We start from the raw sequence: 16,062 nt of genomic DNA on the forward strand, positions 1-16,062 counted from the left end.
TCATCACCACCATCATCCTCATCACCACCATCATCATCATCATCATCACCACCACCATCATCATCCTCCTCCTCCATCATCATCACCACCACCACCATCCTCCTCCTCCTCACCATCCATCATCATCATCATCATCATCATCATCACCACCAGCACCACCACCATCATCATCATCACCATCCTCCTCCTCATCATCATGTGTAAGAAATTTGGGGCTGATTGGATAATATATGTGTTGATGGTGAAACAGAGATATTCGCCGCGTCGCCATGGCCACCAGGTGTAACGGAGGAGAAAGATGTCACTAACCTTTCATCTTGAAGGTCTTCAGATGACACCGACTGAATCTGAAGTCGGTCGGGTTAAATCTGCAGGAGGAGTCAGTTACAGTGTGAGGTGTGGAAACGGCGAAAATGACGCCAAAATTCAAGATCTGAATCAAAATGGCCGACTTCCTGTTGGAGTTAGGGTATGACTCCAAGAGACTTTTTTGTGAGTCTTAACATGATACACATGCACACACATTTTTGTTCATCTATGCCGATCTGGAGCGAGGGGCTCAATTTTCTTACTTTGCCTAGAGGGCGCTGCAGAGCCATTTTTACCATATTTGAGTTTTGGGGCACGTTTAGGCAAAAACACAAGTTTGTTTTGGAAGAATTATAACTCCTTATAAACATCCATTCACTTCATTCATACATATATAATGTAAGACAAAAAAGCAACTGGAGCATTAAAAGTTTTTGCTTAAAAATTGAGTCACATGACCAATCAATAAGCAAAATAATGGTTTTCCTTTTTTTGATCAACTATTCGTGGACTCGACATAGAGAGGCTCCAGTCTGTTTGTTTGTTGAATGTATTTATTTCATTAAAAGACAGTACAGCTCAAACATTAATGTCACCACCAATTCACATCTGTAAAGAAAAATAAACTAATCACAGAAGTAAAATATTCCTAATTTCAGCTGATGTGCTCTGATTTACCGTCAGCTTCTATATTCAGTCATATTCAGTCCTCGGTTTATTGTTTCATTTGATGTCTTTAAACTTTATGTTTTCACTTTATCATGATATGGTTTTATGTGTGTAATCCATTAATAAATCATATTATAGAAAAAAAGGCTACGAGACGTAGGACATCATGTAGGAAACACAAATGTCTGAACCAGATTTCGTTCCAATCCATCAAACAGGACTGTAGATAAATCACAGGTGAGCATCTTGACCTGCGGGTGGCGCTACAGCCGAGATCAAGAGTTCACCAAGGGGAGCATCTTGACCTGCGGGGGGCGCTATAGCCGAGATCAAGAGTTCACCAAGGCGAGCATCTTGACCTGCGGGGGGCGCTACAGGAGAGATCAAGAGTTCACCAAGGCGAGCATCTTGACCTGCGGGGGGCGCTACAGCCGAGATCAAGAGTTCACCAAGGCGAGCATCTTGACCTGCGGGGGGCGCTACAGCCGAGATCAAGAGTTCACCAAAGTGAGCATCTTGACCTGCGGGGGGCGCTATAGCCGAGATCAAGAGTTCACCAAAGTGAGCATCTTGACCTGCGGGGGGCGCTACAGCAGAGGTCAAGAAGTCACCAGATTCTCATGAGATCACAGCAGTGTGATAATGACCAGTGTGCGTGTGCGTTAAAGGCAGAAGGTAACACAGTGTAACGAGCAACGGATATAATAACGTTAAAGAAAACCAAAAAAAAAAAAAAGTTAAAGGCGGTTAAAGAGGCTGTAGCAGTCGTCATGGTAACGGGAGTATGATAGAGCGGAGTGTTTAAAACCAGTGACGGACTTTAACACATCAGACCAGACACGGGACGGATTCATCCACCAGCTCATCTGTTTTAAATACTCATGTGTGACAATGTTCACTTTAAAATGAGACCAGTGCTGCAGATATAAAGGCACACACACACACGCACACACACATGCACACACACACACACACACACACACACACAGTCTTCAGATAAAAATAAAAGCATCAGATCACATGTGCAGCCGCAGACTCAGCAGCCTGCCTGAAGAGGAGGAAGAGGGAGGAGGAGGAAGAGGGAGGAGGAGGAGGAGGTCATTCGCTCTCCAGAAGGCTGCAGCGTCTCCTGAACTCCTGCCCTCGCTCATGGATCCATTTATTAGATACTGAAGAGACACAGAGAGGAGTCCATTAAGAACATCATGTGACAGTCTGTCAGTAAAGGAGCTTTTCCTCTCTACAGTTCTAGCTCGGCTCGGTTTGGTACCAGGTCCTCACCGTGAGCGGAGTCGTCATAGCAACACAAACACATAACCAGTGGAGGACATGGAGGTGATGGTGTACTTGCTGCTGTATGTGTCTTTCTGTCTCACACAAAGCAAAGAGAAGAGAAACCAATCTCTGTAACTCTGTTGTTGGTATTTAAAAATGGCGGCTTTGATTCTTGTGTGGGACGGCTCATGACTCTTCCAGCGACTCTCTGACCAATCAGAGGCTGGCAGTCTGATGACGTCACATTTAGTATCGGCTCGGCTCGCTTGGAACCTCAGCAGAGCAGATACTAAAAAAGCAGCAGGTACCAGGTACTATCCCTGATGGAGACGAGCCGAGTAGAGCTAGAACTGTAAAGTGGAAAAGCTCCATTAGTCAGTTAGTTAGTTATTAGCATAGACTGTTTAGAAGAAATGGACGTAGCATCCGTGACGTCACCCATTGGTTTGTGGACTGCTGCAAACTTCAGGTGCATGCTGGGAAAAATAAAACCATGGATTCTACTTATATGGGCATGAGGTGGAGCCATGGGTGGAGCGGGGAGGTTCCTATGGTTACGAGGGCTGGATCTCGAGGACATTGGTCAATCAACCTGTCAATCAGGACGTAGCCACGCCCTAATGCATACCCTGCTTTATCGTCACATATAAAATCAGGGAGGCCAAAATGTCCCAAATGAACATCATACTGCATTGAAGAAGGCTTTAAACTAGCGATTGAGACCATAAACACATTTTGAAAACGTTTACTGAGGTTAGAAATCAAGTGAGAAGTTGGTGAATTCTCCATTGACTTGTATAGAGACGGTCGCCCCCTGGTGGCCTTTTGATAGAATGCAGCTCTAACTTACTTCCTGGTTGGACTGGAGCTCCCCACCTGGTTAGTACGTTAGTTGAGTTGCATCATGCCTGCTTTAATAGACCAGTCTGACCAGTCAGACCAGTCAGACCAGTCAAACCAGTGAGACCAGTGAGACCAGTGAGACCAGTACTTTCAGACTCACCCCACTTGTTTCCAACCAGAACCGGACAGGCAGCGTGTCTGGTCCGATAGTCTCCTTCTCCGCTGGGATACAGATTGAACCAGAACACGGCGGTCCCCTGCAGACACGGCGAGGTTTCACTTATTAAACTATAACTTTGATTATTCTTTAAAACAGCGGCTAAAAATATGATCTGAACTCTCAACGAGCCAAATACAACTGAATATTAAAAATTATACTTTTAGTTTATTAATGTTCTTACTTGATTTTTATGCGTTGTTATAACTCCTCGACAATATATATAATAATATTAATAAAGTATGATAACCATTAAAAAGTTAAATGTTTCATTGATTCTTTTCAATAATTTTTTTATTTAGTGGTAATTTTTAAAAAAGAAAGAAAGAAAGAAAACAGAAGAATGAAACATATAATTAGATTTTTATAACTATAGTTCATCGTTCAGTGCTGTTTGACATCATTTCTTTTAATCTTCTCAAAGCAACTTATGAAAAATAATCTTTACAAACAGAACTGCAGAAATAAAACAGAAAAACTAAAAAAGAGAAACACAATATGAACAAATATAAAGAAAAGGTCATTAGATAATAAATAATATATGGATTTATAATAAATCAGTTGCATTATGACATCAAAGTCTATTTTTCTGATTCATTTAGTTCATTTCATGCTCTGAGACATCATATTTGGAGTTCATTATTAACAGGTGTACTGTACCTTTATGGGCCACACAGACGCTCCTATATCAGTGAAGACAGTGGCGCCCCCTGCCTGCACATCACTCATCTGCAGCAGGAGGAAGACACAGTTTAACCAGAACAAAGAGATCAGAGCACATTACTCCAGTTCTTTACAGTGGCTTTACACTGGCTCCCAGTCAGCTCTAAAGTCTTTACACTGGCTCCCAGTCAGCTCTAAAGTCTTTACACTGGCTCCCAGTCAGTTCTAAAGTCTTTACACTGGCTCCCAGTCACTTCTAAAGTCTTTACACTGGCTCCCAGTCACTTCTAAAGTCTTTACACTGGCTCCCAGTCAGCTATAGAATAGATTTTAAATATATGAAATCATGTACACAATGCACGAATAAGCATCAAAAACAAACTGGATGTCCTAATTAGCATTCCAAATATTTTTAAAGTTCTGCTACTGGTCTACAAATCACTGAATGGTTTAGGTCCAGAAGACATAAATGACATGTTAGTAGAATATAAACCCAGTAGAGCTCTGAGATCTACTGACTCAGGTCAGATAGTCGAGCCCAGAGCTCTGAGATCTACTGACTCAGGTCAGATAGTTGAGCCCAGAGCTCTGAGATCTATTGACTCAGGTCAGATAGTTGAGCCCAGAGGTCTGAGATCTACTGACTAAGGTCAGATAGTTGAGCCCAGAGGTCTGAGATCTACTGACTCAGGTCAGATAGTTGAGCCCAGAGCTCTGAGATCTACTGACTCAGGTCAGATAGTTGAGCCCAGAGTTCAGACTAAACATGATGAAGCAGCTTTTACACAACTGGAACAAACTACCAACAGAACTGTGAACATTTTTAAATCCAGGTTAAAAACATTTCTCTTCTCCTGAGCTTATGATTGAGCTCTTTTAAAGCACTTTACATTTTAATCTGCCATTTGCACTCTATGTCCTTTTAATGATTTCAAAGCTAATTTATTATTTTATGCTGCAATCATTTATTTTTTATTATTATTGGGGGGGGGGGGGGGGGGGTAATTGTATGTTTTATGTAAAGCACATTGAGTTGCCATTATGTATGAAATGCGCTATATAAATAAACCTGCCTTGCCTTTAACCCTCATGAGTGGAGCCGTGTGTTTAATATGATAATAAAAACAATAAGAGGTGATTACTGACGTAAAGCAGCCAGGTAGCGATTCTGTTTCCTGTCCCCAACTCTTCAAACGCGTCGGGTTCGTCTTTCTGTAAAAACACAACAGCAGAGTAACGATTAAACGCTGCCGAATTAAAATGACCAGCAAATAACGGTTTGTTCATAAAGTGGGATAAATCCTTCCTCATGTAAGAAGCTGAAGTTATTTAACCCTCCTGGTGTCCTCAAGTCAAGGAAGGAAGGAAAGGAGGGAGGAAGGAAGGAAGGAAGGAAGGAAGGAAGGAAAGGAGGGAGGAAGGACGGGTGGAAGGGAGAAAGGAAGAAGGAAGGAAAGGAGGGAGGATGGACGGATGGAAGGAAGGAAGGAAGGAAGGAAAGGAGGGAAGGAGGGAGGAAGAAGGAAGGATGGAAGGAAAGAAGGAAGGAGGAAGGAAGGGAGGAAAGAAGGAACAGTTAAAACAGACAGGGTCAATTTGACCCGGGAGGACGACACGAAGGTTTATTTACCCGTCCAAAATCAAAGTGTGGTTCATACTGTCCTCCGACGCCGTAGTTCGCCACCTGCACACACACACACACACACACACACACACACACACACACACACACACACACACACACACACACACACACACACACACACACACACACACACACAGGCACAGAGTTCAACACATATTAACTACGTTTCAACATTTAGATGATAAAGCAGCAGCAGGTGTGTGTGTGTGTGTGTGTGTGTGTGTGTGTGTGTGTGTGTGTGTGTGTGTGTGTGTGTGTGTTACCTGCAGGTCCTCTGCGGTGCTGACGTCCAGGCCGGTGATGTCCTGGATCCTCTGGTTGATCTGATCGACGACTGGATGCTCGTACGCTCCGAGCCAAGCGCTGAGAGGAGAGAGAGAGGACCAGACGTTTCACCCACGAACAAAACACGTTAACGCCGAAGAGCAGAGACGCCGAACACAGAGTCTTACTTTTGGTATAAAATGGGTCAAATGTCATTTCAAATCTCTCTTATTGATCTTTTTTTAATATATTGATTATATTGAACTGGTCGTAACCTCCATGATGTCTTGCTGCGGAGTTCAGTCTGAATTTATCTAGAAAACCAACAAAAATACTAAATGTACATTTTAACAAACCTGATGCTGCTTTTAAAACTAGTTTAACTGATTTATGAATTCATCATCTTACCAACATTTATTGTTACTGAGACATTTCACTCTCTGAGATGAAGCTCAGGACTGAGTCAGATCTGAGCTGCTTCTTTAAATTGTGAGAAAATTCATAAAATGTTTTTTTTAAAAGTTGTAAAAGTAAAAATTCTGTATGAAAGTTTCTTCATCAGAGATCTGTGGAAACATCCTGATAACTAACGTAAACTGGCAGGGAGGTGTGTGTGTGTGTGTGTGTGTGTGTGTGTGTGTGTGTGTGTGTGTGTGTGTGTGTGTGTGTGTGTACCTCTTGCTGATGCGGTAGTGGGCCGTCTCCAGCACACCGGTTACAGGGTTGGAGATGGTGGCTCGACGCAGCTGTGGAGCCAATCAGCCGACAGTTACACACACGACTCCCCGATACACACACAGACACACACACACACACACACACAGACACAGACAGACACACACACACACACACGGACACACACACACACACACACACACAGACACAGACACACACACGGACACACACACACACACACACACAGACAAAGACACACACACACACACACACACACACTGGGGCCGGAGCCTCAGTTTGGATGTTTTAAACCAGAAGTCTGGTTTCTATAACAACGGTATCTTGGTGCTTTTCAGGAAGCTGAATCTGGTTTTTCAGAATAAGAGCGTGAGAGGAGAGCGGACTCACCCTGGGTTTGGCGAGCTCTTTGACTTTCTCGATCTCTGTGTCCGTCACGATGTCGTGATAGCGGACGATGTGGGGGCGGTCCCACTCGTCCTCCTGCCTCACCGGACCAATCACGTACCTCGGGTGGCGGTTGTTGTCATAGTAACGGCAGAAGAGGCGGCTCTGCCTGCGGGGGGTCTGATGGAGAGGAACGCAGCAGAGGTCAGGACGAGGTGTGTGTGTGTGTGTGTGTGTGTGTAGATGTGTATATGTGTATGTATGTGTGTATATATGTGTATATATGTGTGTGTGTGTGTATGTGTGTGTGTATATATATGTGTGTGTGTGTGTGTGTGTGTATGTATGTGTGTATGTGTGTGTATATGTATATATATGTGTGTGTATATGTATATATATGTGTGTGTGTGTGTATATGTGTGTGTGTGTGTGTGTGTGTGTGTGTGTGTGTGTGTGTGTGTGTGTGTGTGTGTGTCTCACCATCCTGATCCCTTCTCCTCTGCACAGCTGTTCGTACGTTCTCCTCTCAGGAAGATAATCGTCAGGTTGACTCCGTGCTTCTCTCGTCTGCTTCGCCTCGCCGTCGCTCCGCTCCGCCTTCCTCTGTTTCTCCAGCTGGTACTCGAAGTACTTCAGGTTCCCGTTGGCTCTCTGGTGGGCCGGGTCTGAACCAGAACCAGAACCAGAACCAGGACCTCAGCTTCATTATTACAGGTTAAACATGTTAAAGCAGCAGCGTGTTTAGTTGAGACTGAAGCTTTTTAGACTTTTTGTAATGTATCTTAATTTCTCTGTAAAGCACTAAAGAAACACACAGTTAAGTGGTTTAACCCTCCTGTTGTGTTCGAGTCAAGGAAAGAAGGGAGGGAGAGAGAAAGGAAGGAACGACAGAAGGAAGAAAGGGGGATGGAGGACAGAATGAAGGAAGGGAGGAAAGGAAATAAGGAAGGTAAGAAGGAAGGATGGAGGAAAGACGTAAGTAAGAAGGAAGGTATGGGGGAGGAAGGACAGAAGGAAGGAAGAAAGGGAGATGGAGGAAAGAAAGAGAGGAGGAGAAAGGAAGCACAGATGGAAGGAAGGATGGAAGGAAGGATGGAAGGATGGAAGGATGGAAGGAAGGAAGGAAGGAAGGAAGGAAGGAAGGAACAGTCAAAACAGACGGATCAATTTGACCCGGGAGGACGACAGGAGGGTTAAATGTGACTATAAACTGCATATTTAACCGAACTCTAACTAATATAACATTTAATGATGCATCTCAGACTTAATGAAACACAGATCCATGTTTCATCATTTCCTGAACCAAACATCTAATCGATTAGCTGCAGCTCTGATTGGTCAGTGATGTCACCGGCATACTGTTCATGCATGTGATTGGTTCCCACCGAGCTCCAGCAGCCTCCTGGTGAACTCCAGCGCTCTCTCCAGCGCCCCCTGCTGGTAGACGGAGTAGCTCAGGTAGTCCAGGATGGTGACGGTATCCACGGCGACGGACGCTTCGCCGCGGTCCAGCTGCGTCAGCGCCTGAGTCATCCACAGCTCCGTGTGGTGGTAGTCGGCCTCCGAGTACGCCACCTTACCGAGGTCGTAGCAGTCGTCCACCGACAGAGAGCTGTGGAGAGAGACGGCCGAGGGAGCGCCTGAGCAGGAGACAAAACTATACTGTAATACTGCAGTACTTTTACTGTAATACTGCATACTACATCACTATAATACTGCAGTACTTTTACTGTAATACTGCATACTACATCACTATAATACTGCAGTACTTTTACTGTAATACTGCATACTACATCACTATAATACTGCAGTACTTTTACTGTAATACTGCATACTACATCACTATAATACTGCAGTACTTTTACTGTAATACTGCATACTACATCACTATAATACTGCAGTACTTTTACTGTAATACTGCAGTACTTTTACTGTAATACTGCATACTACATCACTATAATACTGCAGTACTTTTACTGTAATACTGCATACTACACCACTATAATACTGCAGTACTTTTACTGTAATACTGCATACTACATCACTATAATACTGCAGTACTTTTACTGTAATACTGCATACTACATCACTATAATACTGCAGTACTTTTACTATAATACTGCATACTACATCACTATAATACTGCAGTACTTTTACTGTAATACTGCATACTGCATCACTATAATACTGCAGTACTTTTACTGTAATACTGCATACTACATCACTATAATACTGCAGTACTTTTACTATAATACTGCATACTACATCACTCATAATACTGCAGTACTTTTACTGTAATACTGCATACTACACCACTATAATACTGCAGTACTTTTACTGTAATACTGCATACTACATCACTATAATACTGCAGTACTTTTACTGTAATACTGCAGTACTTTTACTGTAATACTGCATACTACATCACTATAATACTGCAGTACTTTTACTGTAATACTGCATACTACATCACTATAATACTGCAGTACTTTTACTGTAATACTGCATACTGCATCACTATAATACTGCAGTACTTTTACTGTAATACTGCATACTACATCACTATAATACTGCAGTACTTTAGCAGTAGTACTGCAGTACTTTAGCAGTAGTACTGCAGTACTTTAGCAGTAGTACTGTATCCGTGCTACCTGGCAGGCGTCCGCTGGCCATGACGTCGGTGTCCAGCTTGTACGTGTCCTGCAGGCGTATCAGAGCTTTGGCGGCTCCGATCTGGTCGTCATCGTTGGGGAAGTGCTGCCTCTGCACGGTGAGGTTGGAGATGAACACTGGAGACACCACAGAAGAAGAACACATGTGATGATGATGATGATGATGATGATGATGATGACAGGGTGAAGGTTAGAGGAAGCATGATGGTGATGTGTGTCCTCACAATGATATAAAGACATGAATACGTACATGTTTGACTAATGTTGTGTGTGTGTGTCTCTGTTTGTCTCTGCGTGTGTGTGTGTGTGTGTCTGTGCGTGTGTGTGTGCCTGTGTGTGTGTCTCTGTGTGTGTGTGTGTGTGTGTCTCTGTGTGTCTGTCTGTCTGTGTGTGTGTGTGTGTGTGTGTGTGTACCATCAGACATGTCAGTGAGCACCAGGCTCTCCAGGTCTCCCCACTCTGTGTTGAGTCTCTTCATCAGTTTGAAGGCGTTTACAGGATGACCCAGAAAACCTTCAGGGTCCTGAGAGGCTGCTGCTGAGAGGACGTCCAGCTTCTCAGCCCATCTACACACACACACACACACACACAGACACACAGACACACACACACACACACACACACACACACAGAGTTAATTATACTATTTTAAAATGGAGGGGGGTTAGGGTCAGGTGTGTGTGTGTGTGCGGTAGAGGTAAGAACGGGGCCAGCCCGACCCGACCCAGGCCCGCGGGTATTAAAGCCCGACCCGGCCCGAGCCCGAAAACCCCCCGAAATGTTATATTTTATTTGTGAGGACTCAGGAGGAGGAGGAAAGGGAGGAGGAGGAGGACTCAGGAGGAGGAAAGGGAGGAGGAGGAGGAGGAGGAGGAGGAGGAGGAAAGGGAGGGGATGCGTCAGTCAGAGCCGGACAGAGCACTGCTCCGGGAAAAGGGACTGGTTGAGATTTGTGTGATCCCATTTGTGACGATGCATAATGATAACACATTAAAGCCTGTGGAGGAAGTGAGGAAGGAGGGTTAGGTTAGGTGGGGGTGTGTTGGGGGGGGGGTTAGGGTTAGGTGGGGGTGGGTGTGTGTGTGTGTGTGTGTGTGTGGGGGGGGGGGGGTTAGGGTTAGGTGGGGGTGTGTGGGGGGGGTTAGGGTTAGGTGTGTGTGTGTGTGGGGGGGGTAGATCTGATGTGTGTCTCACTGTTTGATCTGCTCCAGCTTGGTCTCCTCGGCTCTGATGTAATCCTTCAGGGAGGAGACCAAGTCCTTCTCTGTGGACAGCAGGTCAGTCATGTGACCTGGAGACACACACACACACACACACACACACACACACAGAAATTAATTAACTAAAAATTTGTTCAACTTATAGTGTTAATGTGAGTGTGTATGTGTGTATGTGTCTCTGTGTGTGTGTATGTATGTATGTGTGTATGTGTCTCTGTGTGTGTGTGAGTGTCTCTGTGTGTGTGTGTGTGTCTCTGTTAGGCATGGGCCGGTATGAAATTCTGACGGTTTGATAACCTTAGGTAAAAATATCACGGTTTCACGGTTTTATGATTACGGCTATAAAATGTGATATTTTGAAATGTCTGTATTTAAAAACAAAAAAAAAAGTTTTTTTTCCCATTGAATGGTCTTTTATTTTTAGTAAATATGTATTTAAAATAAATGATAATAAAAAATAACTGAATTATTTCTAAATAAAAAAAAAAAAAAGTGCAGTCCTTCAACTGAGGCTAAACCTGCAGCTCAAGTCACGACATAAATTGATTATTTTTTGTGAGAAAAAAAACAAAATGCAAATAAATGCAATCACTGAACCTGTGGCTCAAGATCAGAACATAACGAATAGAAAAAAGTAAAAACACTTCTACGATAAATATAAATAAATAAATGCAGCAGGAGCTTAAAACTGAATCAACAGGTTTTGGAGACTTGCTCACTATAGGATGTATTTCCTCCTCGCGCTGCTACTGTCCGGGACCTTCTTCCTCCAAGACGCGGCCGTCTGTCTTTTTACGGTAGGTATAAATACAGCCGACTTGGTTCTTTTAGACGGGGGGGGGGGGGGTTCGGGGGGCTCGCCTCCTTCAGCCATCATACAGCCTGCAGAGCTACCTGCTTGTGACAGCAACCGGAGTACGGGAGGGGTTGTCTTTACGCTGCAGCTGCACACAACCAGGGACCTCCACTCCGGCCCATGCCTAGTCTCTGTGTCTCGGTGTGTGTGTGTGTGTGTGTGTCTCTGTGTGTGTGTCTCTGTGTATGTGTGTGTGTGAGTGTGTGTGTGTGAGTGTGAGTGTGTCTCTGTGTGTGTGTCTCTGTGTGTGTGTGTATATGTGTGTGTGTGTGTGGCAGCAGAGGATTTACTGACCGATGGAGGTGAAGAAGTCACTGTGAGCCGAGGAGGAAGTGAAGAGGATCAACAGCCACCAGCAGACAGCCATCCAGCCTGCACACACACACACACACACACACACACACACACACACACACACACACACACACACAGACACACACACAGAGACACAGAGAGACACACACACGTACACACACACACACACACACACAGAGACACAGAGAGACACACATACACAGAGACACAGAGACACACACACAGACACACACACACACACAGTGTAACATGAGTTAAATGACTTCCTGTAATACTTGAGGAATGTGTGAAAGCTTTAAAAGACTTTATATAAATATGATACTTTAATAACTCTTCACTAAAAGCCTGAGTCATGATGAGAAGCTGCATCACTTCCTGTGTGTCTGTGTGTGTGTTTCTATGTTTATGTGTGTGTCTATGTGTGTGTGTGTGTGTGTGTGTTTATGTGTGTGTGTGTGTGTGTGTGTGTGTCTGTGTTTATGTGTGTGTGTTTATGTGTGTGTGTGTGTGTGTGTGTGTGTCTGTGTTTATGTGTGTGTGTGTGTCTGTGTGTTTATGTGTGTGTGTTTATGTGTGTGTCTCTCTGTGTGTGTGTGTGTTTATGTGTGTGTCTATCTCTGTGTGTGTGTGTTTATGTGTGTGTGTGTGTGTCTATGTTTCTGTATGTGTGTGTGTGTGTTTAAGTGTGTTTCTGTGTGTGTCTCTGTTTAAGTGTGTGTGTGTCTCTGTGTGTCTGTCTATGTGTGTGTATTTATGTGTGTGTGTGTGTGTGTGTGTGTGTGTGTCTCTGTGTCTCTGTGTATGTGTGTCTCTCTGTGTCTCTGTGTCTCTGTGTGTGTGTGTGTGTGTGTACGTGTGTGTGTGTGTGTGTGTGTGTGTGTCTCTGTGTGTGTGTTTCTCTATGTGTGTGTTTATGTGTGTATTTATGTGTGTGTGTGTTTAAGTGTGAGTATGTGTGTGTCTGTGTGTTTCTCATCAAGCAGAAATGATGGAGTCACTGTGACATTAACAGATATTAAAGATAAAAACTAATAACTGATCTAATTCATCTTCAATCTTCTTCAATCAGACTTTAACACAAAAAGCTTCACACAATAAAATATAAAGTTCATGTTACAAATAAAATATAAAAAAGGAAACAATGTCACAGCCACGTCAAATAAAAGATAGTAACATATAATAAAGTCTCTATGGGGCCTTTAATCTGACTTTTAATTTATATTTTAGTCTGTTTTTAATAATTAAACTTGTTTTATTTCCTGTTTTCCATCTTTATATGTTTCAGCTTTTACTTCTTTACTTTTATACTTAACACTTTATTTCACAGTGACTTTAATTTATTACTCCATTATATTATATTCATCTTTTATTGCCTTTTAGTTTATTTGTGTATTCTTAATTTTTTTTACTTTAAAAAAAAATAAAAAAATAAAATCCTACCTCTGATATTTCCACACTGGTTGATTAATATAAAATAAAACCAGTTAAAAACAGAAATATGATGCAGATTATTTAAAAAAAAAGATAATACTAGAATAAAAGTAATAAAACACCATAAATAGAGAATAAATAAAATACAGATACAAAATACAGAAAAGGTCTGAAATTAATGAGTGCATGACGTCACCGCGTTAATGAATTGAGAGTTAATTAATTAAACTAACAGTGACTTTGAAGTTAATGGTGAGAAAGAGAGGTTTATGATAATTCATGTATTAAATGATCATAACTCAGCTTCAGCTCAACATTAAATCCTCTGAATGAGCTTCAGCTTCAGTAGAAATGACAGATGAACGTGTTTAATGAGTTGAAGCTGCAGGAAATGTTTAAATAAAGTGTGAAGTGTAGCTGACTTTATTAACAAACACTTTGAGCTTCATTATTTCCTCCACACTGACCGAGAAGAAGCAGCAGCGCGTTTTTATCTCTTACCGTCTTTTACTCCCAGCTGGAGCCGCGAAAAAACAGGAAATCAGGAGTCTGGGTGACAAATAAGTCCCAAAAAACATCCAAAAATCCTCCAAAGCTGCTGCAGAGCCGAGCTAACAGCAACAACTTCTTCTTCTAGCAGCTCAAACGGCGGTCGGCGGACCAGCTTACGGACTCATTACTGACACCTGCTGGAATAAAACCGGAACTGCAGGCTGGTAAAAAAATAAATCCCAAAACAGATCATCCATATAACATCTATTATTCCTGTTACTCTTCATTTATTAATAAGAAGCAGATTATTATTAATGTAATATCGTGTTTTAATTAATTATTTATTAATAACTCCCTTCTTTCTTCATCATAACTACGGCAATAAATCAATAAATCAATAAATCAATCAATCAATCAATCAATCAATCAATCAATCAATCAATCAATCAATCGGACCAGTTTACGGACTCATTACTGACACCTGCTGGACTGAAACTGGAACTGCAGGCTGGCATAAGTATTATTTCTGTTACTCTTCATTTATTAATAAGAAGCAGATTATTATTAATGTAATATTGTGTTTTAATTATTATTATTTTTTATTAATAATTCCCTTCTTTCTCTATCATAACTATGGCAATGAATTAATAAATCTATCTATCTATCTATCTATCTATCTATCTAGCAGCTCAAACGGAGGTCAGCGGACCAGTTTACGGACTCATTACTGACACCTGCTGGACTGAAACTGGAACTGCAGGCTGGCAAAAAAAACAACCCCGAAACATATAAATGATGTCTATTATTCCTGTTACTCTTCATTTATTAATAAGAAGCAGATTATTATTAATGTAATATTGTCTTTTAATTATTTTTTTTATTAATAATTCTCTTCTTTCTCTATCATAACTATGGCAATGAATTAATAAATCTATCTATCTATCTATCTATCTATCTATCTATCTATCTATCTATCTATCTATCTATCTATCTATCTATCTATCCATCCATCCCTCTATCTATCTATCTATCTATCTATCTATCTATCTATCTATCTATCTATCTATCTATCTATCTATCTATCTATCTATCTATCTATCTATTTATCTATCTATCAGCTCAAACGGAGGTCGGCGGACCAGCTTACGGACTCATTACTGACACCTGCTGGACTGAAACTGGAACTGCAGGCTGGCAAAAAAAAACAACCCAAAACAGATAAATGTCTATTATTCCTGTTACTCTTCATTTATTAATAAGAAGAATTCCACTTTGTCTTTCTCAGCAGATTATTATTATTATTGTAATATTGTGTTTTAATTAATTATTTAATGATAACTCCCTTCTTTCTTCATGACACTGCACATTTAATGTCCAACGCTGTGTCAATATTAGTATTTCATGTATAATACCAATTTCAATTCAACTGTGCAATATACATAAAATATACATATATATTTATTCATGTTAATCTGTGCAATTACATTATCATCTCTAGTATATTACCACTCAATACTAATATTACTGTGGTGCTGTAAATCATGTAAATCATGTCACAATTATTACTATTATATTATTTTTTAATTATATATTTCTGCTATTATTGTTATACTTATCTATTGTTCTTTATTCTTCCTTATTTCTTATCTTATTTTATATTATATTATCATAAATGTGGCAATCAATCAATCAATCTATCTATCTATTTTATTCTGAAATAACAGGAAATGAACTGCTTCTCTCTAAACGTCATACATTGTGTGAGCTGCTAGCTGGAAGTGAATCCTTCCACAAAAAAAAAAAAAGAGGAAGTGAATCCTTCCTGTTGCTTTTTATATTAACTTGTAATTCATACACAGACCACCAGGTGTCAGTGTTCACCTGTTTTTTCCCACTAAAAGCATCCTGGATAAACTTGTAGATGTCATTCATGTAATGTGATATTTTTATAACAAGAATTCAGCAATAAAAACAAACCTGTTCTGTTTCATATGTGGAGATTTTCAAATTAAATGTGTTAAACTTCTAAAATATTAAAACCACAAACTACAAACATTCACTGTGGGTAAAATTTATTGTAAAGGTGCATCTTATTAAACATCGATGAACAG

General features: G+C 41.3%; 1 protein-coding gene across 1 annotated transcript; it reads right to left on the reverse strand.

Annotated features, from left to right (window-relative positions):
• Positions 1-1,219: 1,219 nt before the first annotated feature.
• p4ha1a (prolyl 4-hydroxylase, alpha polypeptide I a) lies at positions 1,220-14,064 on the reverse strand. The gene is made up of 15 exons (XM_053341635.1): positions 13,961-14,064; positions 12,008-12,085; positions 10,832-10,928; positions 10,052-10,203; positions 9,617-9,754; positions 8,351-8,605; positions 7,446-7,630; positions 6,969-7,145; positions 6,561-6,631; positions 5,885-5,984; positions 5,607-5,660; positions 5,123-5,188; positions 3,974-4,042; positions 3,257-3,353; positions 1,220-2,147 (listed from the first exon to the last, which is right to left on the reverse strand). Exons 2-15 carry the CDS (start codon positions 12,078-12,080, stop codon positions 2,077-2,079), a joined length of 1,605 nt encoding a protein of 534 aa, XP_053197610.1. The 5' UTR covers positions 12,081-12,085; positions 13,961-14,064; the 3' UTR covers positions 1,220-2,076.
• Between the last annotated feature and the right edge of the window lie 1,998 nt (positions 14,065-16,062).

Source organism: Scomber japonicus, chromosome 20 (genome assembly GCF_027409825.1).
Source record: "Scomber japonicus isolate fScoJap1 chromosome 20, fScoJap1.pri, whole genome shotgun sequence".
NCBI classification, from domain to species: Eukaryota; Metazoa; Chordata; class Actinopteri; order Scombriformes; family Scombridae; genus Scomber; species Scomber japonicus.

Bases quoted from the DNA above. Each gene is read 5' to 3' on its own strand.
- p4ha1a (XM_053341635.1), bottom strand. From the start codon at position 12,080: ATGGCTGTCTGCTGGTGGCTGTTGATCCTCTTCACTTCCTCCTCGGCT. The intron at 8,606-9,616 runs GTAGCACGGATA...TCTCCTGCTCAG, and splicing joins GGCCAGCGGACGCCTGCCAG to GCGCTCCCTCGGCCGTCTCT. The intron at 4,043-5,122 runs GTCAGTAATCAC...CTCCTGCTGCAG, and splicing joins TCGCTACCTGGCTGCTTTAC to ATGAGTGATGTGCAGGCAGG.